Genomic DNA, 24,979 nt, shown 5'->3' on the forward strand with positions numbered 1-24,979 from the left:
GGGGTCATCACAGGAAGGCTCAGGGTACCACGCCAGGCGGTGTAAGTGGGAAGGGAATGCTTAAACCAAGGATTGGGTCCGCCTCCTATACACTGCGCGTTGCAGGAGGAAACCTTCAGGGACTTGGGTAGCGCTCAGGAGCGTTTTTGCTGTGTGGATTCTCTGTCCTCAGGTTCCTGCCCCTTCTCATCCTTACTTTCTCCATAAATGTCTCCCATCACGTGGCGATTTACATAAGAGCAACTTTTTAGGGATTAAAATCCAAACCGTGGATGAAATTGTAATTCTAAAGTTTGAAACCTCGCGTAACTGTATGGCTTGTAGTAAATTTGTAACTACAAATACTAAATTCAGTTCTGCCTGAATCTCTTGGCTGGAGGAATGATTTCCTTCGAATAGGGTTGAGGCTCTTTCGTAACAGTCAGTGTGCCAGATGTGAGCTATTGGGAGCAGATGGATGGTGTTCCTAAGAAATAAAGGCAATAAGATTGATGCTTGCAAGGATGCCAGTTGTATTCTGGACACTAATTGGGGCTGGCAGGTACACTGGAAACGTTAGCTGGCATGTAAGTTGGTAATCAGATATGTGAGGGGCTGTCTCCGGTGAACAGTGATAGAGGATCGGGGTCTTGCGTGCCCGAGAGATGCTTCCAGCCCTGCCGGCAGGGGAAGAGCCGTGCGGTGACTGCAGGGCTCTTCCGTTGGATCACATCGGATGCATCACTTGGGAGGAGGTTAACACGTCTTTTGAAAGGATCCTCCTGAAAGCATTGGGTGTAAGGAGCGACACTGTTGGTTAGAGAACAGATACTGGCTTGTATTTTGTGTTTTTTATGGAAACCCCAAAAAAGAAACATTTTTTCCCTGCTCTGTAATTATGAGCTCATCAGCCACGATGGTAGTCATTTCAAGTCTTCATGTGACCAAGAGCCACTGTTGTCTTGCCACACTCCTAAAACGTCCTTACACGCAAACCTGACCCTCTTACACCTTTTCCGCTATTACCAGACCCCCCTGCTTGCCCTGCTCCATGTCCTTGGCCTCCTTGACCCTCCTGCTGCAGCCGCCCTGTCCTCCACCCCGAGTCTTTGCCTGGCTCTTTTCGGTCCTGTCTTATTTTACATCCTGGACGCCAAAGCTCACAAGCTTGCGAGCCGTGATGGAGCCAGGTCTCAAACCTCCCCCTTGGAACAGGCTTTGTCCTTCGTGCTGTGTCCTGCCTTCTCACCACCGAAGCAGTGGCTTCTCCTCTGACAGGCAGCTGCAAGCCCTTAAAAGTCAAATTGTCATTCAGGGTTGCCCTCCCTGGGGACAACCCCCCCCAGGGCTTCTCCCCTTGCAGGCAGAAACCTTTCCTTCAGCCTGAGGGCTGTAGGAGGAGAGGGTGATGCTGTGTGGCTGCTGCTCTGCATGGAGGTTCAATTTTGAGCCAAGGTACGGAGATGTGCCGTAGGCTGGAGTAGGCGTGCTTGCTGCACGGTTCAGAGACAGAAAAATTGACAATTTTAAGCAACCTTAGAAATGGCTCTGGCTCTCCTTTCTGCACACACATGGAATATGTTTCCCAGTCCTCCCGTTTGTCCATATGTTTAACAAATCCTTCAGGTTCTTAGCTGGAAACTTTCAGCTTTGACCCACCTGGAGCGATGTCATCTTGGAGGGAGTCCTGCAACCCTCAGGCCAACAGCTTTGTGTGTAACACACACCAAAAAAAAAAAAAAAATATAAAAAAAGGCTGTTGAAGTGGTGCCTACTTTTATGAGAAAATTGGCAAAAGGCAATGGTCTGTGCGTGTCGTCTCGACGTGGAAGACAGATTAGCCCTCCTGGAGGGGATTCTTCACCTGCTGTGCACGTGCAGCTGCGAGGCAAAGACAGGGAGGAGGGAAAGTCCATATCTCAGTAATTCAGACTGTTTTTTAATAAAACACAACATTAAAACAGGCTCAGAAGACACTAGCTGGCACACAGAGAATTGTTCTCGTCAGCCTTTTTCAGGCCATTGGACTCTTGAAAAATTAAAACGAGCCTTGTGTGTTGCTTCCAACACTGAGTCCCATGCTCACCTTCCTCCTCCTCCTCCTCTGCTCTTTGAGCTGGGCTCCTGGCAGGGCATGCAGTTCACAAAGGTGAAGTAAGTGTTATCTTAACTCTCCAGATGTGGAAAGCAAGGGGCAGGCGTGCCAAGTAACATGTCCCAAACAGCACAAGGCTCCTTCAGGTGGGAACACAAGGCGAGGAAGCACCACTTGGATTTGACCCCTCTTCTGGGTCCCACCTGGTCCTGCCGGCCTCTTTGATGAAAAAGCCCTAAGGCAGCTCGGCCTCTGCGTCTGCGGGAGATGGATGTCTTTTTGTGTCCAGGGATTGTAAACAGAGCTCTTTCGATAGCTATTTCGTAACAGGAATCTTATTTCAACACTTCGGGGATTTCTTTTTTTTTTTTTCTCCAGGGTTTATAGAGTTCAGCAAAATTCTGCACAGTTGCGTGTGCAATGTACTTCGTGGTTTCACCCCGCCACAAAAATAAATCACCAGGATCTCGCTCTTAGACAGCTGGATCATGAAAGACAGGCCCTTGCATGACCAAGGACAAGAAAAAACCCCCAGCTTCCTACAGAGAGGCTCCTGCTACAAAGCACCATGACTCTTTTTTTCCTGTGCCCAGACTGCACTGAGAGCCGTGAGCTTAAGTGCGGTATGCAGGAGTATAGAAAAGGTGAATTGCCGTAATCTAACTCAAGAGAAGAAACACTTTCCATTAAATAAGGACGACCTCTGTCTCTGTAGAAGAAACAGCCGGTATTTTTCCAGCAGTGCATCAAAGGTCTTTATCGTTCTCCTCCTCTCTCTCTCCACAAAGAACACATACAGTCCAATGCACTTTCAGCCTAGTTAAAAGTTGGCTCCCTAATTTTTTTTCTCTCTCCAAATGTCTCCCATTTATAGCTTTCCAGCGTTTGGCAGCCGGGAGCCAGCGCATTCCCGTGCGTGCTAGCGCCAAGGCAGGTCAGTGGAGTTATAATTGGCTGTAGCTGGCACCCTGACGAGTTGCGGCGCTCTGTGCCTGGCAGGCGAGCGGGGCTGCGAGCTGCTGGAAGCCGTGCCTGCCTCCGGGGAACGGCAGCCCGTCCTCGCCGGCAGCCGGTGTCAGATGAAAGTTCCCAGGGCCAGCGTACACCTGGGGCGAGCGCGGCCGCACCGGGCAGCGCGTGTCTGCAGTGCAAATGATGTTTGGTTCTCGTAGCTAAAGCCTTTCTCGAGCAGCTGCTGGGAACAGCACTCGATGATTTTTGGTTTATTCCGAGCTGGTGGCCAGCGTTTGCCTTTTCCTTTTGCTCCGAGAGTGCAGCTCCACAGGCTGTGTCTGCACCCTGGCCAGGTTTCTGCAGTCCTTGCCCTCGCCTCCAGTGCAGTTGTGCTTCTTGCTGTGAGCCCCGAGGACTCGCTGTCACCTCCCGGCTCTCATCTCCACCTGCTCCCATCAGATGGTCCCTTCTTGTTCCCAGGCTCGTCGCCTGGCACTGCTGTGGTGGCTGCGTGGTGAAGGTGGCCCCAGCTCCTGAGCCCGCGTTCCGTTCATTCATCCGTGTTGGCACCCCCTGGTCTTCTTCCCTCCGGAAACCTGGCAGAGCAACCGGAGGAGACGGCATTTGCAGCCGTTGCTTCCCAGCCCTGGGGAAAGTACGTCCCATACGAAGCATCACTTGGTGGGTGCAATCCAGAGGGGATCCCTGTTGAGCAGAACACATGGAGGGGGGAGGCAGAAAGGTGGGATGATTTAAATAGTTTCAGCTCCTCGGGGATGGAGCTAACTTCTCTTGCTGACAATCAGGCGTGGTTTTATTTGGTGAGGCTTTCGGTAATGCGGTGTTTAAAACTTGTCCCGTAACTCGAGGCGAGGGGTTACACCCCTCTCCCCGGCTCAGGGGTGAGCTAATGCCCTTCCACTCCCCAGCTGCTTGATGAAAAAGCTCTGGAAATTCAGCTGCCCCATTGCTGGGAGGGCTGAGCGGGATCCCCAAGAGGGCAGGAGCTCGCAGGCAGCCCTTCTCCTGCCCTCTGCCATGGATGGGTCCCTGGGGAGGTGCCCAGGTCCTTGCCTGGAGCCGGTTGGGGCCGGGGGGGTTTGGTGAGGTTTGCGTGGGTCTGGGCTGACATGAGCCCCAGCATCTCCGCCGTGCTCTTAATCAATCTAATGCAGCTCCGTTTCCTGGTGGAAAGACCTACAATTTATATTATGTGGCAGCAGCCCTGGACCTGAAATGAGCCATTCAAGGTGCCTGATGGTGCTTGAGGAGGAGCTGAGGATGGACAGCAGTAACTCAGTGTGGAGGAGTCTGTATCTCAGAGTGCAGGATTTTTAGTAAAATGTCCGGGACCCATTTACATCACTAAATCCATACACTATAGTACTGACCATAATATGTACCACACGCATATCGTGGAAATCTAAGAAGTGGAAGCGTCTGTGCAGTTTGATGGTGAGTGGGGGATGGAAATAAGAACTGGGAGAGACAGAGGAAGATGGTGGTTCTGGGCTTGTCCTGCCCTTCCCGAGGGAGGTGACGAAGCTGAAGGGATGACATGTTTTTCTGCAGTCTTGATTTCTCGCTTTTTTTCTGTGCCTTTCATTCGATTAGATCAGGCTGGCGCAGGTCTACCACGGTGCTGTAAATCACCGCTCCTGCGCTGGCTGTGGAAAACGCTTTCAGTGAAGGACATCTCACAGGCTTGGAGTCCCCTTGCCAAGCGAGGTGTGGACCTCTGCAATGATCTCCATGGGGTCCCAGTGGGCCTGGGGACAAGTCAAGATTTAACTGCCTGCTCACACTTCCCAGTGTTCCACTCTATCCGAGAAGTGAAGCTCCTTTCTTTTTACTTTTCCTTGCGAGTTTTTTTTTTTTTCCCTTCTCCTATATGCTTTCAGCCCTGAGGCTTGCCTGGCTCCTCATTCCCATCCCTGGGATCCAGCACAGACTTTTCCTGGGTATGTGGCAGGCGTCCTGTGGGAGGGACGGGGAGGGCAGGTGTGTGCCAGCTGCAGCGAGGTCAGCTGGAGCAGGGGAGACCTCGCGGGGAGAGAAGGATGGGTGTGCGGGATCTGCCCTTCCTCCATGATTCATGCCTTCCAGACGGATGGCAGCGGGGAGGAGGGGACCTCGTTAACCAGAAAATGGAGAGGGGAAAACGTGACGTGGTGCCAGTGGGTGGATGCTGTAGGGCTCCAGCAGCCGGCCCTTCCCCTCCATGGTGCCATGGTGACTCCTTGGTTTTTCTGCCAGCGGCTGAGGCTTTGTGTCTCCATCGCCGTAGGGGTGTTGCAGTGCTGCTGGATGCATGGCATCTTCTGGTCATCTTCCCAGCACCTTATGGCTCCCACACATCCCCGGGCTGCAGGCTGCTGCTGTATCCCCCGTTTTTTGGTAACTTTTATATTCTGGTGTTATCTAGGATCGCAACGTGAGTGATAACGTATGTGCAAAATGGTCTCCCTTATGATCTGGTGGCATCAGGAGGGCCAGCGTTTTCCCTGTCTTAATTCCATCTCCCTGAGCCTTTCTGCCTTACTGGTACCATATCAGTGGGGGTGAGTCACTGAGCAGTGAATTACAAATGATGTTTATGGCTGTCTTTACCTGGCAGCATGGAAATTAGATCTTGGAGATTAGGTTTGGGAGGTTTAATTATGGTTGGTGAATTTATTGTTTTAATACTGCCTTTGATAGAATATTTAGGGTTTGGGCAAGAAAAAGCTTTCATTAGAATGTCGTTTTTCAGTGCTGATGCCATACTAAATTAGCCAAACCGGGTATATTTTAATATGCGAAGTGCAGTTGTGCACTTTACGGAGAGTTCCTTGTGCTCCCTCTGCAAGCTCAGCGTGCTGATCATTTACCATCAGCCACGGTCTGGTACCTGACCTTTTTGGAGAGGAAGAGATATTTTCTCATAGCAGACTGAGAAATGCCTTCCTTGGAGAGTGGTTTTGGGAATCCTCTGGGGCTGATCCCCATCTCCCTATGGGCTCGGAGTGGCTCTGGGCGGGCCAGGAATGAGGAGGAGGACAGTGAAGGTGAGACCTTTCCCTGTCTTGTGCTGCAGGTGGAGGTTCAGTTGGTTCAACCATATTGGGCAACTTCACTCTCGAGTAGGTGGACAGTTTGCCCCGGGCACCCCTGAGCTGTCGGTGGGGGCTGGCCGAGGGGGTTCAGCCTCGCAGAGCGCAGCTGCTGAGGGTTTTTTTTTTTTTTTTTTGAAAAATATTGCTGAAAAATGGAGGGTACATAACTTTTTAGAACGTTTAAGTTGTGGGTCTTCCTCCCTCTCTGTAGAGCTGCTGCCAGCAGCGGGCATTGCCCCTCTCCGGCCCTGGGGCGCGCTGGGGTGTGGAAACCACAGCAGCTCTGGTAGCGACCCAAAATCCTGGAGCTCTCTCTCGATCTCAGTCAACAGAAAATTGCAATCCCATCTTTTTCAACTGCACGCGTACATGCTGAAAATGGCTGATGAAATGAAGAAGGCTTTGTGTTCGGCCATGCAGGGTGCCAAGCCAGCTGGGCAGCTCTGCAGCTTTTCGAAATGGCGAGGTTTCCTTGTCCTGAGTTGGGAGGAAAGCTAGTGTTTAAATTTTAGCAGAGAAAGAAACTCAGTTCAGCATGTGTAAAATGTTCTCTTAGTTTTTCACTATTAATTTAAAAAAGAAAAAAGCTTTGCCCTTGAAGAGTCACTTAAAACATAAAAAAAAAAAAAAAATCCTTTTAATTTTAGTGGTTAGGTTTCACCGTTCGAATTGAAACGTTAATTGAAATGGATACTTGTCTGCTGATCGTTCTTCTTGGCAAATCAGCATTTTTCCAGTTCCCCTCCTCTCCCCCTCCCACCCCTCCGCCCAGCTCAGGAAATAAAAAAGTCCGGTTGGAAAGTTCCCAGGGAGCTCTGAGGTTCCCGTCTGGGGGGCGACTGCTTCCCACCTGCCAACAGGTGGCTGCTTTAAGCCCCAAAAGTGTGGTGGGGTTTTATCAGTCAGTGAATTTGACCAGAGGCTTTTCACGTTTTCTCTCTTCATGTCTCTGTGGTGAGGTTACGCTTGGAGAAGAGCTCTAAAATGAGGGTGCTGTCAAGGTTTGTGCTCCTTAAAGTTGAGTTATGCTGGAAAACCTTGGCATGGCTCGCTCTCGTTTTCCACCTGTGTAATGTCACTGGCTGCCATGGAGCTGCTCTTGATGGACACCACCATGAACTCAAGCAGAATGAAATCCTCCCTCGCGTGGAGAGAAAAGTCTCTCCACGCTGACCTTTCTGCTGACTGTACTTGCTTGGAAGATGGGGTTTGTGTTTAGGGAACGAGCAGCAGGGAAAATAGACTGTTAGCAAGAAGTCTGATGCAAGAGGAGGGTCATGAGGCTGGTGTTTCTGACCAGCGGCGTTCTCCCAAGTGGTAGGACTGCAGCTTTTGCAGCCCTGCCTGTAGCTCAAATGCCTCCTCCTTTGTCTCATCACGTTTGGGCCTGCCACAGATTTAAAACTTTGCATTAATTTCAGGGAAGGAATGTTACGCTGGTCTGGTTCTCCTCATCTGGAGTGGGGAAGGTCTGTAGGAAAGGAGGGGTTGAAGAGCAGTCGGATTGTGAGCTGTTTGGAGGAGAAGCTCAGGACGAGTCACCCCGAGTCTTTGGCAAGCGTGCAGCTGGGAGTGGGGTGGCATGCCCGTACAGTCTGTCCATGACCCGTCACTGAAACGCTTGACTGAAGGTTGCCTCTTGCTGTGAAGCACCATGTTAGATGTGAAACTGGATCTGGTTGGAGTGTTTGAGCACAGACCTCTCCCTTGCTGCGCCTCGGCTGCTCAGCACATCAAACGGGGTGAATGCCTTGGTATTTCTCCACCGTTGCTTTCATTTCCACAATAGAAACTAAATCTCGTGACTTCGTCAGTGGAGACCTACTTTGGGATGTTAGGCAGGAGGATGTGGGTGAACGTGAACCATCTTTGCAGCCTTCCCTACGGCTGCTGCTGCCGTGACAGCAGCAGCGATGGTCGCGGTGGTGGTTCTGTGGCCTTTGGCCACAGGCTGGGGCAGGTGACACAGCTCTTCCCTGCTGCCATGCCAAGGCTCTTCCAGGGGTACTTCCTCGTGTGACACGGCCGCGGCTGTGCTGGAGGGACGTTCCCATGGACGGGATGGGGAAGAGGAAGCGGCGCAGACCAGCGTCACCCCCGGGTATTGCTGCTCTGTTCCCAAGCACGTCTACTGGCAAGAGTCATTTCCCCTGGCTGGGTCGCCGTGGTGAATTATGGATGCTGTGCTGGTTGTTGGGTGGTGTTAATGCTCTGCTCCTGGTGCCTGCATGGAGCCCTGCAGCTTTCAGCGCTCATCTGTGCAGTCTGGGACCCGCCTACCCGGCCTAATGCAAGCTAGAGGCTGCAATTATCAGAAATTAAGTGGAAAATGGATTAGTAAAGAGGATGATGACCTTCAGGATTCACAATGAATCAAATGTAAAAAGTGATACATTTTAATCACCCAAGAAGCAGACCGAGGGATCAGCAGCTCCGTGAGGAGTCTGTGTTAATGGAGGTTGCTTGGTGCCCTTCTCCAAATTTGAGGTTTTCCTTTTCTTTTTTTAAACACTAAACTCTCTCCTTAGTGTCTCCCAGATATATTCTTGACAGGCTTACAAAAGGAAAGAAAGCAGGCAGTGCTTTTCAGGAGTTGTTTGGGCCATCCAAAAAATGGGTGACGATTCTGGATCCCACCATCTCGGGTCGTCTCACCTGATGACTTGCCTAAAGCTGGGTTTGGGGAAGGCGCAGCTTTGTCTGCCCTCTGGTTCCGTTCTGGGTGCCTCAGAGTGGGCACCTGGAGCTACTTGTTGCTTTTGAAAACATACAGACTTTGAAAGTCTTGATTTTATTTTTTTTTTAATGCTCTTGTAAATGCGCCTTGTAGATGAACACAGAACAGCCACAGAAATCTCTGCGGGGAGCAGGGCCTGGCTTGACCAGAGAGAGACGCATCTGGAGACAAGGGTATTTCTCTTCCTCCTTTCACGACTCTCGCCCATCTGCTGCGATTAGCACATGGTTGCGATGGTGATACCGGCGACTAGAAACTCCCATCGTTTTGTCACTAATAAACAAACATGATAATCTTTTAGTGATTTCTGGGTGTTTAAGTTTCAAGGCTGGATGATAAGACAGGCGGCTCCTTACACCAAGGTTAATAGAGGCTTTTAGGGGTTAGATGCTTGGGGCCGAGTGCCTCCTCCACTGGGAATCCCGGCAGCCCCGGGATGCAGTGCCCGCCGTGGTCTTGATTGCTTAAGCTGGAGATGAGCGTGGCTGACGTTTCTGTCAGAGAATCAGTGGGTTCTTGTGCTGGACGCATCTCCCGTCCTGGGCAGTGGAAGCATTTTGGCCAGCTTTTGGAGGACCATTTGCACTCAGACCAAACCTGTGGATGTGAAGCTGCCATGTCCTCCGAGCCCTCACGTGCCGGCAGATCCTGCAGGCTCCAGTCTATGTGGTTTATGGGTGAGCACCCACAGACCTGGCAGTGGCTTGGTCCTGGGGCTGCCCAGGGCCGGGGGGCGCCAGCGCGGGCAGAGGGATGGGTCCTGCCCAGCCCTGCTCCCGCTGCCCTCTCCATGCCAGTGAGCGATTCACAGGCACTAGCATCTCCCTCTGTCTAACGCTTCCTGTGATTTCATAGGAAATTTCTCTTGCAGCGGCAGCTGCTGCCAATTTGGGTAGCCTTTTTTTTTTTTCTCTGACCTCAGTTAATTCTTTTTTGTCTATGGCTGAGCGATGCTTAAAGTTTTCCATCAGGTTTTCACAATCCGGCCTCTGTGATGCCATTTCCTAATGCTGAGGACGTCAGGATCGCCTCTGCCTGCTAATGTGTAAAATGCCCTTGAACTCATCCCTTGCACCAAACAAGCAGGAACAGGGGGAGAAACTGTGGTCATCAAGAAACCGCTCGGTTGTGTGGCCCTTCAGCTCCCATTACTGCCTTTGAACAACCAACTCGCTTTGGCCGTTGAACGGGCATTATGTGGTGCCGCACCAGTGGAGTCCTGCCCCAGGCCTGACCTCCTGAGCTCGGCACCGCCATACTCGGGATCTGAGCTTGGTCCTTCTGTCTCCTGGACTGTTGTGTTTTCACCCCCTCTTTCTTCACAGGCAGTCCAGGGGGACTCAGGGAAGGTAGCATCGCAAGGAGACTAAACATCAGTAGCCTGTGAGCCATTGCCAGATGTCGTTATCTTTCCCAGACTCTCTGCTTGGCAGATGTTCCCCGAACCAGCCGGCTCCGGGGCACAAGGGTGCTTTGATCTGCAGGAGCACATTTGCAAAGTCTCCGTTTCTCAGCCCGCAGCCGCGTCCCTTGTCACATCCCGGTGGGGCCAGGGTGCTGCTGTGATGGCAGGCGGTTGCTGGACCTGTTTCCCTTTCCCATTGCATTTGGAGATCAGTGGGATGCCGACCCTCAGTGGATCAAATCTGGAGGAAGACTCTTCTTCCCGTAAGAGGAGACCTGACTAGTGTCCTGCTGAGCACATGGAGGTCAGGGTGAGTGGTGCGTGTGAACGTCCCCATCTGGAGTTCCCTGCCACGGGGACAGGGGGGCACACGGTGTGTCCGGCTGCCTGCCGCATTCCCCCCCTCTCGAGGGACAGGGCCGACGGGGTGTCTGGGAGTGTGGGATGAGAGCAGGCTTGGCTCGCACCCATCTTTCCCCCGTGGCAAGCTGCTGCCTTCTCCCAGCGGGGAGGCTGTTGCTCTCACAAAGAGTCTCCTGTGATTCCGCCGCCGCCCGCTCAGCTGGACTCTGAAGCCTTTTGTTGAACTCCTTTTTTTTTTATTCCCCATTTTCCCTTCAGTTGGTGTCAAAAGCTGACTTCTCCGCTCTGGATAACGGACATGTCTGGTGGAGGCATGGATTAGGTCAGCTCTCTCTTGCTAGACCAAGGAGGAGGAATGTGGTTTTACACTGAACCTCCACCACGCAGCCAAAGCAAATCCTGTCGATAAGAGAAGGGCGAACTTCCCTCGCCCGGTGCCTGCGATTACGGCTTGTGGCCTGGCTCCGACGTCGGCTCCTGGTGTTGTGCAAGAGTGGAAGAGTTTGCTCTCCTCGCCTGGGTATTTCATCATGCCCAGCCCGTGCTGGTGTATCTTGCTGTTGGCTGACGTGAACCACCATCCCCTCCAGAACTGGCAAAGACTTGCATTCTCTTCTGCAGCCCCGGTACCTGCCACGCAAGCCCTAGCACTCAGTAACGGAGAGCTTGGGCTTTAGGGCAGCTTGACTAAAGCAAATCCCACAGCTCAGCTCCCCCGGCTGCAGGGACTTGCTGCAAGAGTAATCCTGTGCCCTTCTGGTTCATCGTTATCGGGGGAATGCAGGACCTCCATGTTTACCATTTCACCCTGACATTTTTCTTCCCACCAGATCGGCTTTAAACGAAAAATAATATTTTTTTTTCTCTCTCTTTTTTTTTTTTTTAGAGGGGAAAACTTTTCTACTTTATTGTGGAAAGCAGAAGAAAAGAAGCAAAGTGATGACACACCTTATTACCTACTGGAATTTGGCTTTTTTTTGCCTTCTTGGAGTTTGATTCCGGCGGGGAAGCAATACGGGCCACTCGCAGGCTGTTAGACCTGTGGCCCTGCTCCTCCAGCGGCTGTATCCCTCTGGCGTTACGCCGTCTGTGTGGTGTATCCCTCTGGCGTTACACCATCAGCTCTTCTTTGGGCAAAGCCCTTCCTGCATGCTCTGCTTCCCGGGAATACTGCTGAGCGCATACATTCCCCTCTCCCTAGCATCCCCTGCAGCCCGCAGCACTCTTAATTGATTCAATTAGGGTATTATCTGACGAGTTTCCTGTTAATGAAGAAGCTGTCTGCCAATGTGTTGGCTGTTGATACAAAGCTGCTTTTGAAAGGCTCCTGCTCCCCGGGTGGCCCCGCCAGCATTATCGCTGGCCCTGTTAATGGACAGCCCGGCTGTGGGGACAGTGTGCCCCCCGCCATGGGCACAGACCTTCAGCCGTGGCTCACTCCAGAAAGACTCACTGCATAGACGTTTCTGGGTTAGTAAGACAAACGGCTAATCGATAAGATAAACCGGTGGTGGAGATAAATGTGGATGAACACGCCATACCCTGACATGCTGTTTTGGGGACCCCGCTGCGGATCGGATACGGTGCTGGGGCATCCGTGCCCCCATCCCGGCTTAGGGTGCCAGGGCCAGCAGCCGCGTGATCACCCTCCCATCCAGCAGCACTGCCAAGGAATTGGCAAAAAGTGTGAGACAACAGCTTCCTGCATAACAAAAGCACACCAAAATGCTTTAAACTGCATTTGCTCCAATGTTTCGTTTTTTTGTTTTAAGATTCTGTCATAAACACTTAAAAATAATCTTGGAAGGGGAGAAACAATGGCATTATTGTTTCTTTTTTCCTACATTTTTTTCCCTGACCTGGCGCAGTGCATCGCCGAGAGCCAGACTGCCTCTTGGCCTCCCCGCGCTCTCCCGTGCTCGGCGGGGATGGCTGCGCTCCGAAGGGCTGCGTGTCTGTCTGCCTCTCGCCTGCCTCGTCTCCCGCTCTACCCAGGTTCTTGGATGGCCAGGCAAGTCCTCCCTTCTGGGAATGTGATGTGAGTGGTCCTGTTTGGAGCTTGGATGGAAACCCTCGCTGCTGAGATGATTTGTGGGAGCCTCCCCGTGCCAAACACCTCCCTGCCACAACTCCTTGCCTGCTGGGGAGTGCGATTCCCCGCCGAGGACAGGGAGAAGGGATGCTCTCCCAGCAGACCTGTCCTGTCTTGTCACCAGCGTGCCTTCATTTCTGCAGACCATCTTCTGATGCCTCTCTGTGCATCCCTCCCCCGGGGCTTGTGGGGTTACTGCACTTTTACCCGCACCTTTACCCTTTTTCCATCCCTTTTCCAGGGCTGTGCCTGCTCTTCTTGCTTTTCCTGGGGAAGAGCACTATAACAACCTGAGCTGTAGTTCCCATCCTGCAAAACCAGCAGGAGCAAGATGGGCCAGAAAGGGTTCGGGGAGCCTCAAAACCCAGAGACCTGCCAGCTGGCTCTTCCGCCGGGTCTCTGGAGCATCTCTCAGCTCTGGAGCTCTGACCTTTTCCCATCACTGCTCTGTGCTTTTCCTTGCTGCAGCTTTACGGCGCGTAGTGCCACAGAAGAACCATCAGCCCGTGACCCACGGACTGTATTTCTGCAGACGTGTGCTCTTGTATCTTGCTAACGCAAACTGCCTGCCATGGCTACAGCCGGCGCTGGGGTTGTTTTCTTTGGAGTGGGTTTTTTTAGCTGTTCTTCAACCACAGGCTTATGCCTAGTAAAACTGATGAACTAGTATTTGCTGCTGCCTTCTCCGGAGCTGCGTGATGTGGCAGCCAGGCTGGGTGGGATCCATGGGACCGATCCCTTGTCCTTCCTCCTTCCCCACCTTCTCTTTCTGTGCGTGCTGGAGGGTGCTCCAGGCACCTTGTCACCACTTTTCCTCCCTCCAGCCAGAGAAGGACAGCAGCTGGTGAGTGCACAGGCATAATGGTACCAACACGCAGCAGGCGGTGCAGGGTCTGGTCTGGCTGGGATGATGCTGGTGGCTCTGGGCTGCAGGGGGAGGGTCCCCATGCCGCCTCCTGCTCACTGAGCAGCCCCCGCAAGAGGCACTTTTGGTCAAGTAAAAGGAAATGGAAACGCTGTGGGATGAAGTTCTGGCCAGTTTTGGTGGGATCACGTGGTTGGGAGCAGATCCGGCCAGAGGCACAGCCTGGCATGTGCGTACGGGAGAAAAGGCAGCTTGCACCATTTGTGTCCTGGAGGCTCTCAGTGCTGCCGGCAGCGAGAGATCCTCAGCCCGCGTTCAAAACAGGAGGGGAATGCTTCCAGCGACTCAACTATTGCGTTGCTTAACAGCAATCAGATGTGCGGCATTTGCAACTTGTTTTGCTCACCCTTTGCCGGTCACAAGCTCTCCCGAGCTCTTCCCAACAGGAAGAGCAGGGCCAGAGGCACTTCTCCGCCATGGCACAGCACGGCTGTTTTGCAGGGTAACGGGGATGTGGTGTCATGCTTTATTTTCGTGGATCGAGGGAAGAGCAGGAGGCCGTTGTGCTGCCCTGGGAGCCTGCAGTGCCTCGGGGAGGCGAGTCCCCGCTCGGCGGCGCTCGGGCTGGCTTGGTGGCTGCTGGTGATGTCACCGCAGTCCCCAGTTATTGCTGAGTCTGGAGTCATTTTCTTTGTTGTAAATCCTTTAAAACTGGTTTTGAAAAGAAGTTATAAACAGGGCCCGTTTGTGCTTAGTGTCATCCTGGTTTTGAGTTGTCTTGTTTTCATTCTGAAGAGAATGTTTGAGAGCTTCTTTTGGTTTTCCTGTTGTCTTTGGGAGCGTTGGGGGAGGTTTTTATTTCTTCTGAAAATGTAGGAAAAATACCTCCTTCACTCTGCCCCTTCTCCACCAAACCTCAAGAATTTTATCCCAGTGCATTTGAGATCCAAGAAAAAAAATTGCAAGTGTTGCATGTGCAGGGGTGGGGAGGGCTATATTAAAAAAAAAAAAAAAGGGGGGGGGCTTAGCTTTAGCATTACAGCACTTTAAACAAGCTTGTGGCTAACAGTAGAGGAGTCCACAGCCCTTAGCTAGGGGGAGAGACCTCCTGTAAAAAATATGCAGAAAAATAGGTGCCGAAGAACAAGAGCCGTGAAAAGCAGGGAGCCAGGTGGGACACAACTCCGGGGGGTGTTGAGATCCCAGAGTCTGGCCCTGCGTGGACTCCCCGTAGTGAAGGGGCTCCGATGTTACATGGTGGAGGGATGGGAGGGAGCGTGGCTGTGTGTCGGGCTGCTCGGTGTTGCCCGTCCTTCTGCCGGGCTGGGCGAGCGCTGCCCACAGCTGCCTCTCCTGGGACGAAATGGCTCAGGCTCCCCCCTTGCAAAGCTTCCTCTTTGCATGAAATACTTTAAATATTAATTGGGCTAGAGGAGGATAGCTGCTTAGACTTTGTAGGTGCTCAGGACACTTCCTGGGCAGGTTGTCTCCAGTGCTTCCGTAAGCACTTAACTATTTACGCAGAGTGCGTTAGCTCCGGTAGGAGAGGGCAAGAACCATTTCAAATACCCCGGGGACCAGTGAGCTCTTCAAGTGATGGGAGACGGAGCTCAGACCCGGGACCCAGAGAAAATAAGGGAGAGTTTGCATCTCCCTCCCCTTCTTTCAGAAGGAGGGAGTATCTGAGTGGTTGGATGGATGTCTGGGCATGCTCTTTCTCCTCTTCTGCTCTGCGTAAAGTACAAAGCCCAGTCCAAATGGTGTTTTCCAGCAAGACCAAGTAACGGAAATGCTGAGGACATGAATCCTGACAGGGCACCGGTATTAAGCATCACAGCAGCTGCAGCAAAGTTGTGTGCATGCGCTGAAGCACCAGTGCAGGCATCCAGCAAGAGCAGGAGTTATCACCTCTCTTTGCTGACTAAATGTCCTAAGTGCTGTTGCATCAGTCAGGAAATTACTTGTTTAATGCTGAAGATCCCATAAAACATTCATCCCTCAAAGCCTGTGTAGCACAAAGTGTTCCCCAAACTCGACGTGTAACTTTATGGCCTTTTGCAGGCAAACATGAGTTGGTGCTGTGAGTCCAAGTCAGTTGTAGTCCAGGAACCGTGTCAGTGCTGTGCTATGCTTGAGCTAATAAGCTTAAAATTTGCCTTTTTTGAGGAACTTCTGAGATCTAGCGGCCAAGGCCCATCAGGATGAAATTTAATAGTTGCAGAAGTGCAGGTTACGTAAATCACACGTGCTGAGGAGAGTGATAGTGATAAGCCACATCAGTGGTGAGAAATGTCTTGAAAATAGTGGAGATGACGCTAAGATCTTGTGCTTCTGGCACTGCTTTGGATGTGCTTCCCTCGGTGCTGCGGGTCACAGCTCCCTGGCTGATGGTGCCATGAGTGATGTCTCAGGATGCTGCTGCTTTGGAGAATGAGCTTCGCCTCCTCCTGGGGAGGGTGGCCTTGTGTTGTACAAATTAGTCACTGACTTTAATCACCTCTCTTGCATTTCCTTTTCTAGATGCAAATGCTGGACAAGTTTCCGATGGAAGGAGGGCAGAAGGACCCCAAGCAAAGGATCATCCCCTTTCTGCCAGGTAGGTGAGGGGGCTCCAGCAAAAACCATGCCGGTTTTGGCACGGCAGGAGCTTTTTCCCAGTCTTTGTGTGAGCATACACATGCTTTAGCTCTAATCTCCTGAACCTTCTCAGCAATAACAAGTCCTTGGCCTGTGCCGTGTCCATTAAAACATCTGTATTTGTTAGCAATGTGCCCAGCGAGTGTTAAACCCCTCAGTCGTTCTTTCTCCCTCCAGAAATTGTTAGGGGGGGACTTCAGATAAGAACCCCGCTTGCGCAGCTCCTGCCAGGAGCAATCCTGCAGCATCCTGCTGGTTTTCGGAAGGGGCCTGGCCAGCACAGCACAGGGCTGAGGATGGTGTGAGGCTCCCCAGGCACTGCTTGTACGCTGTTTTTCCTGTCCCGTGCAATTCAAAGGGCCATCCAGAGAGAAGGAAATAACAATTGAGTTCCACATGTTAAATCGAGCTGATTGACAGCCTTGGCTTCCTCCCGTGATGTTCCGGGACGGTTGCTCAAAGCCAGGATTTCTGCGGCATGACGTATGCCCTGCCAGCCCAGCGTGCGGCTGAGCGTTTGTGTGCCCGAGGGAGGGATGCAATGGCCCGTTGCAAACTTTGTGGTGCAGGGGATTGCTCGTGGCTGCCCTTTGGTGCTGCTGCTACGGGGGCAAAAAGGAACCTTAATGTGCCTTGCAAAAATAACCAGCCTGAGGGGGCCCTGGGAGTCTTTCGTACACCCATAGCTAATGGCTTTGACCACAGAGTTGTCTTTACCCCCACCCCCAAGTAGCTAATGGGCATATTTAGAAATGTCACGGTACCATAATCACTTCCAGTGACTGTCAGGTCCATTTAGTGCAGCCCTTTGTGCTGTGCTATGCTCTGCCTCCTGGCTTTTCTAGAAACATAAAGGCATTTAGTGGGCTTTACTTTTCTCTGACCGGCGTGAAGAAAATCATTTGCACCCCTTTCTGAGCGAGAGACTCTTGTCTGGGCTTCCCATAGAGGGATTTCTGATTCTGGCTTGTCCTTGCATTGTAACATCAGCAAAAGCAAAGCGCACCTGACATTAATACAGCAGAAAAGCCCCTGCTGTACAAGTACTCCTGCCAGCAAGGAGCGGGGAGGGAAAATGGAAGCCAAACTGGCAAAGGGCATAACTTGGAAAAATTGGACGTACGGTTTGGCCGTGCTGCACTTGCAGAAAATTCCCACCAAAATGCTGCTATTTTTGGAAGGCACCGATCAGGCTCGGGAAGCCTGGTTGGAGCAGTGCTTCTCGCAGCACACTCATCAATATTTGTTTCTTCTTCTTGGTGTTGAAATAGTTTCCCTTCGCTAAGAGGCATGTCGCTGGGATTTCCATTGGAAAAAGGGGGTTGAAGTTTCTGGAAAATAAAGCCTGGCTCTCGTGTAAGAAAGCAGCTTTGGGGAATTAGGATGGCCGTCCTCTAGAGGAGCTTGTGCATTTATGTGTGTCCTCTGCAGAGACATTTGCCCTTTTGCTCTGGTCCCATTTTTGCAACAGAATTCGATAATACCATTTTCAGAGGTAGTAACACATTGACTTGGAAAATGGCTTGTCCATGCTTCTCCCAGAAATTTTTCTTGACATTTCATTTCTGCAGTGGCTGTGATACCTAAGAAGAGAGCGACTATTGATGCAAAGCAGCTGGCACCTGTGGCTTTACCACTTGTATTTTCAGGTGCCAGCACAGGGCGAGGGGTGGTTGTAGTGAGAAGGTCCCAGCACAAGATAGTGTCCTACCTCCGAGGAGGAGGTAGCCACTGGAAAGACGGATAATCTTACATCTGCCTGTCCTCATGGGGCAGCTTCAGAAGTCCTCTTGCTTCGGGGAAGTTGTGTTATTAAGAAGTGGGAATCATGTTGCCTTTGCCCTCCTGCCTTTGCTGCGCATCATGGAGGGGTCAGGAGCTGGTGGCTTTCTCCGGAGCTGGACGATGAGCCGTACCTCCCTAGTGAGACGGCTTGCAAGCTGTGTCTGCTTCTGAAAGAAGACTTCTTTTGGGAGTAAAGGAAGGCTCTGTTACTAGTTGCTGGCTGTGCTAGAGGGTGGTTCCTTTCTGGAGCAGTTCTTGGCCTTCCTAGTTTGGGATGGCAATGGGTTTTGTTACTTAACAGCTCAACCCAAACTTCATGTCTCTCTGCCTAGGGGTACCATCCAGGTGAGCTTGGTGCAAGCAGCCTGCGTCTCTTTCTCTGCAAAACGTGGCTCTAGTATGCCTAGACTTGCTAGGATTTTGATTATGTTCAGCTTCTGTGAGTACTGTCGTTTGCTCCCAATCCCATTTTGAGCAACATGTTTAGCATCTGAATTTCATTACCAGGGGAGATTTGGCTCCAGTGGCTTACTGAAAGTACACCGCTTTCTGGGAAGCCCGTTGTAGAGTAACATTAGACATTGTGGCCGCTTCAGTTCTCAAAAAATGTCTCCTGCGACCCTGTGCCTCCTGCAGCTCTGGCTTTCTTAGCAAACCCCTAAGCGTCCCAAACTCAGGGTCACCACCACGACCTGAGAAGGTGCCATCTGGGTTTGTCTGTCAGACTGGTTTCCTGGAATGGGGAGAGAGCTCCATGATCACTCCGTAATTAAAATGTCCAGCCCACAGGAACTCTGTTTGCTTTGTGTTCCTTCGTTTTGTTAATGTTTGCTTCGAGGATTTGGTTTCTTGGGAATTTCTAGAGACTTTGGGTCTTTTGAAGTAGGTCTCTGATGGTGTCAGAAAATGCTCTCATAAGTGCAAGTCCCTTCAGCCCACTCAGCTCTTCTGGAGTCATAAAGCTGGGTTCTCCAAAGGGGAGCAGCGCAATTGCACTTGGCGTTTGGGGCTGGGGGTTGTCCCTTCCCGGGTGTTGGCACCGCACTCATCCCATAGCACAGCTTGGTGGGGTCTGGTTTGGCCTGGCAGGACATCGCGGTGCTCCTGCGCCGTGCCTGAAAAGCCTCTGCCACCATATAGGGGAATTTGAAGTGGCCTCTTGGCTACTTTTGCTGGCTTTGAGCCACCAGCACAGCCTGCCCAGCTTCATGTGGTGATAGGGATGGCCCCTTGAAACAGCTGTGGCAGCACCCAGCCCAGGCATGGCATCCACTGCGGTCCCTGGAGTGGAGTCAGGAGCAGCTGGAGAGAGAGAAGAGACCTGTCACTGCCCGTCCCGGGGGACATTGTGCTAGGCAGCTCCGTCCTCACCCGCAGGAGTCCAGCCTAAGGGTTACGTGCTTGTTGGCTGGGAGATGATGGTATGGAGACCCCAGGAAAGAATGAACTAAGAAAACAAATGAGCTCAGTTGGGCCCGCTGTGTAAGGGCTGTGCCAGATCTTTCAGGAAACAGCTTTTATAAGGAGAGTGGAGCCTTCCAAACTTTGTACAGCCCGAGTGGCCTGGAGCAGATCCTGGCCAGTCTGCTTCACTGGAAACGTGAGCCTCAGCAAGGAGGGCTTGCCTGAGGCTGAGCTAACCTTGGCTGTAAAATTGCTTTTTAGGAAGCTTGAGCTACAGACAATAGTGAACTCCCAAGAAGGGAGGAGGAGAAAGGGGGTTCGGTGAGATCATTTCCAACAGCAGAATGGTGCCTCCTTTCTCCTCCCTTCCCAGCCTGCTAACCTGCTCAGCGTGGGCACCAGTGCTGCCCACATACTTTGGGGCTTTTCTCCCAGAGCAGCTGTGGGGATGCTAATAGCTCCCCACACAGACCCCGTGAAGGAGATGGAGAACATCTCATCCCTTTTCCAGCTACAGTATCTGACTTCCCCCAGTCCCATTGCATCTTCATCAGAGCTGGAGATGGGGCAAGGGTCCTAATTACTATTTTCTGCTCTAGCAGGATGGGCATCTGTGCTGTAGCACTATTCATGGGCAGTCCCAGGCTAGCTTCCAGCCAGTAATCAGTACGGTTGCCTTTTCTGTAGGTTTCCAGCTATCCCTGCTGACGTGCAGACCAGTATTACCCCTGGCCGAGTGCTGCACTGAAGCAATTGCTCTGCTTCTGACCTCTGAGCTGTCTTTAAACAAACTACCTTAAGTTTTTCTCCATCGCATGGCACTGTAGGCCACAGAAGCAATGGCCTTGGGAACATTTTGCTCCTGCTGCAGCAGGATCTCAAACCATGAGAGTGTAAGGGGCTGCCTTGATAGCGGCTCTGTTTGATTTGGCTTCATTTCACAATGTATGCGACTCTGTGCTTATTCTATACCCAGGACGGCCCCGGAGGCACTTTCCTGGTCCCCCTCCTTTTCGCCAGGATATGTGCACAGTGCAGGACTTTGCCAAACAGATGCTAAGTGCAGGGCTCCTGGAAACGCCGTCTCCCACGCCTGCTTCCCCATCCTAGGAATAGCCCACGTAGCTGGCTGCTCCCTGGGCTGGGATTAATTATATGTACATTTGGGGCTGCCTTTTTTTGAAGTGAGTTTGGAACCTGTGCCAGGGAAAATCTGGATGTGATTTGAAAGGTGCAGAGAAGTGAATTCTTTCCGAGGCTGTGGGGTGGGGGGAGAGTGGTGGGGAGTCCTTCAGGGTAAAGTAAGAGGCACAGGCGGTTTTCCACTCTTGAAATATCTGGCTTGGTTCACGGCCGTCATCGGCAGGGTGATGTGGTTTGGGTTCTCTGCCCCTCCAGCTTGCTTGAGATCCAGTAACAGCCTTTGGCTGAAGAGGAGCCTCAGCCATTTTGCTGGTTGAAATCCCTCTGCCTTGTTTTTTTCGGTTCCTTACTCCCCAGTGTAACTTCAGCTCTGTCTGGAGAATTCCCACAGGAGGGAATAATTTGCAGAGCTCTGTTTCCCCACCTGTTTGTTTGGAGAGATTAACAGCTCTTGTGGCCTGCCTGCTCTATCTCATACTGCTGGAGACCCGAATTCCTTATCAGCCCTTTCCCGAAGCTCTCCTCCGACACTTTGCAGTCCTTGATGAATGGCTGAGGCAAGGGGGGCCATGCTGCATCCATCGCTTTGCAGCCCCCTCTCCGGAGCTGCTGCAGCAGCACCCTTTGCTCTCAGTCAATTAGATAAAGCAGAGCAGCCTTGATTAGCCACAAAAGGGGCTTCTTCCAGTCCTGGGAGGGCAGAAGCTTTCTGGCACAAGAGGAAGGTGGGCAGACTGAGCACCTTCAGTGGACCTTCTCTGGCTGGTGCCAGCTCCACTGCATGGGGGATAGAGCTCATGCCCCGCAGGGATGACCGGCGAGCGGGTGGTGGGCACCAACCTCCTCCTCCTGCCCAGCTGGGTACGAGGCAGCACACCAATGTTATTTGCCCAGGGAAGTGGCTGAGTCGCCATCCCTGGAGGTATTTAAAAGATGTAGATGTAGTGCTGAGGGACATGGCTTAGTGGTGACTTGGCAGTGCTGGGTAGACGGTTGGGCTTGATGGTCTTAAAGGTCTCTTCCAGCCAAAATGATTCTATGATTCTATTTCTGCTGTTGAAGGCCTGAGCCCAGTGATGTGAAGTGTAAATGCAGAAGGGCAACCTCTGCTCCAGCGAGTTCACTGCTGGATAGGATGTAAAAGCCAGCAGGTTGTCCCCCGGTGTCCTGGCCAGACTGTATCAGTGGAAGGACTATCACGGTGGGGTTTTGTGGGGGAAAGGAGCGCAGGGATTGTGGCAAAGGAAGATTTTAAGGTGGTATTTGAAGGAAACCATGCTGGTGGTTTACAGGAAAACTCTCCCTAGGGTGGGACAGTTGGGACAGCAGCTGTTGTGGGACAGTGCTGGCTGGCATGAGGTTCACAGGGGTGTACTGGATGGATCTGCTGCTTATCCATTATGTTGGATGAACTCTTGATAACGAGTAGTGGGCCTCTTGGCCACGGTGGGTGGAAATGAGTAGCAGTGGTGGGAGAGGAGTGTTGCCTCAGGAGAAGGGAAGAAAGGAGGAGCATGGTTGTGTTGGTGGGACATAGAGCTTTCTAACTGGGGAGCATCACATCCCAGGAGGTTGTGAACTCTATCCACTGACTGATGGAGCCTCAAAACAGCATCAAGGGCACCGTGATTTTCCAGGCTTCGCTCCCAGCAGGGTGAAGAATACTGCCGGCTCCCTGCCGTCAGCCCAGCGCTCAGGGTGGCAAAGGGGAGAAGCAGAAGCACTGGGACAATTTGGGTGGAGAGCTGAGCCGATGGTGCCAGGCGGGTCAAAAGAGGGAGGGTAGGGGTTGGCCAGGGAAGGGAAAAGCCCAGAGCCATGCTTCCAGGCTGCTTGCAAGGTCTCCCCGCCTCTGCCCTGCTGCTGCTGAGCCAGGGAGACGAGGCGCTTGCTTCTGACCCAGAAGTCCTTCAGATGTGGCCAGAGGTTGGCTTTGTGATAGGCTGGGACCTTTTTATTAGGTTTCCCCCTCCCCAGTCCCCCTCTGAGAACCAGCTGGTGCCCTCAGTGCTGAAGCGCCTGTTCTGGTATTTGCTTGGTTGTAAAAACAAACCAGGGTCAACAAGGAGATAAAACAAGTAAACAAATGCTTGAGTCGGCAACGGGAGACGGAAACATGTCTTCTGCTGCTTTGTTACTCTTCAATTCGTCTTTTCTTTGGGTAGGTGAAAGCCTCGATTGCTTGGAAGCTGTCTCTGAAGAGCACAGCTGGCTTTAGCCGCAGCCCAGGCATCAGCTCAGCACCGCATGTATGGCACGGGAAGGACACGGTGCTTCTCCTTCACAGGGCTGGGGGGGCCTGGGGAGAGCAGCAGGGTGAGAATTAGTTGTAGATTAGTTTGGGTTGGAAGGACCTTTAAAGGTCATCTACTCCAACCCCCCTGCAATAAGCAGGGACATCTTCAACTAGATTGGGTTGCTCAAAGCCCCGTCCAACCTGCCCTTGAGTGTTTCCAGGGATGGGGCGTCCACCATCTCTCTGAGCAACCTATGCCAGTGTCTCACCACCCTCACTGTAAAAAATTTCTTCCTTATATCTAGTCTAAATCTTCCCTTGTTTAGTTTAAAACCGTTACTCCTTGTCCATGCTGCAACAGGCAGCATGGCCTGGAGTCTGGGTACTTCTTGCACAGGGAGATGTGCCAGGGCAGCCGTTCTGTAGTAGTGCCTTATCTCTGCCTGCTTTTTCCAAAATCAACTTACTTGACACATTCCCAGGTGATAAACGTTTGGTCTACTCGCAGCTTTGTTTGTGTGTATAAAGGACAGTGTATTTTATCACACTTCCTTGTGCAGTGACTTTCTTGTGCTAGCAGGGAGGGAGACTCATTGCTCTGATCACTCATGCGTAACATTATGTGTGTAAATAAGAAAATCTACTGATTTCTGAGTGCTTGAGCTGTGGCAAGAGTGAGAACCTGGTGAAGTGGAGCCTGCAGCAGCACTGACCTTACCAGCTGATGGAAAACCCCACTAATCAGCAAGATGTGCGGAATTGCCTTCCTTCACATGTTTTTCCCTTTGTATTTCTCATGCGGACATGGAGGCGGAGGGCAGGAGCACTGCTATGAGGATCTTAGGAGTAAAGTGAGTCTCGCCAAAGGATGTTCTTAAAAGGTTGAGGTGGTGGTTATTTTTCTCACGTTGGAGCAACTTTTGCTGAGTTTGCAGGCATCCAGGAGTCAAGGATCCAAACGGCATCAAGGCTGTCCTTGCTCTTGCTAGATACCACGACGGCAGCTGAGATTGCTCCCCCTCCGCTGTCGCTCTGCATCTCTCACGCTGCAGATTTACTGAGTGAACAGTTCAGCCAACTGGGAAACTTCACCGTGGAAAATCAAGCCCCAGAGACCTTTCCCTCTTTTCTGCTGGCATCTTTCTGTGCAGATGTTTCTTCTCACTGTTCTGCGTGGCCTGCCTTTGCCTGGAGCTATGTTACACCGTGCCAAAGCTGGGCCAGCAACCGAGCCCTTCTCTGCACGGTACCTGCGTGTCAGGCTGCTGGTTGGAAGAGGCCAGGGCAGCGATTACCCAACGCAGTCTTCAGACTTAACTTCTCTCTTGCCTTGGCCCATCTGTCCGTTTCTTTGCCATGTGTTTTCTTTAGGATCTAGAGGAGCTAATCCTGAACCTTCTCTTTCACGATGAAGGACTATCTGCTATGGGGAGGAGGAAAAGAAGCCACCTGGAGGATTAGCAGGGCAGTAAGCCAGGTGCTAGACTGGGACTCCTTACAAGCTCCTGGAGGGGGCCCAAAAAAAGTGTAAAGCAGAGAACACTTAGAACAAGGTGTGGGTGATGGGCGCCATTGCCTTTGCTGTGTCCCCTGGAGCTACAGCAATGGGGGGTGCAGATACGAGATGAATAATGTCATGCATTTCTCTTGCATTATAAGGTCTTTGGCCAAATGAGAAGCCCGAGCGGGCAGCGCCATTCTTCCATTTTTGCAGATACGGCCGAAGGAAAATGTGCCCAGGAGAATGTTGTACCTCATTGACCGAGGCAGTTGCCCATCTTTCCCTTCCAGGAGGGAAGCGGTTTCCTGCTCTCTCTTGCCTTTCAAGTCAAGGATTTATGTAGCTGTATTTGGCAGCACTGAAGGTTCTGCAATTATGTTAATTAGGCACTTTGATAAAAAACCAACTTTTTGTTACAAAATAAACTTCCTTGTTGAAAAATACTAGATCTAGAGCAAATCAAAAGAGGAGCTAGATTTCCTGCTGGTTCATATGCTCTGTGCCTGGGCTAATTTAAGATCACTTCAGTTGTTGTGATGTATTTATTCCCCAAAACTATATTCTTTTTATTATTATTCACTAGCATCTGTTTGTTAAACATTTAAATATTCCCACACCCAGAGCTTATTATTTCAGACATTTATAATGTACCCACCCATCAGTGATTTCATTCTGACAGCCACAAAGC

The 24,979-nt window shown here is 51.7% G+C and overlaps 1 protein-coding gene across 4 annotated transcripts in view; it reads left to right on the forward strand.

Annotated features, from left to right (window-relative positions):
* SH3PXD2B (SH3 and PX domains 2B) overlaps window positions 1-24,979 on the forward strand; it is a 77,368-nt gene that overhangs the window by 16,523 nt on the left and 35,866 nt on the right. For all 4 annotated transcript variants that reach the window (XM_074603906.1, XM_074603908.1, XM_074603907.1 and 1 more), the window contains exon 3: window positions 16,106-16,181. In XM_074603906.1, the coding sequence (XP_074460007.1) occupies window positions 16,106-16,181 (76 nt within the window). The remainder of the gene's footprint in view (window positions 1-16,105; window positions 16,182-24,979) is intronic.

This window comes from Larus michahellis, chromosome 11, assembly GCF_964199755.1.
Source record: "Larus michahellis chromosome 11, bLarMic1.1, whole genome shotgun sequence".
Classification (NCBI taxonomy): Eukaryota; Metazoa; Chordata; class Aves; order Charadriiformes; family Laridae; genus Larus; species Larus michahellis.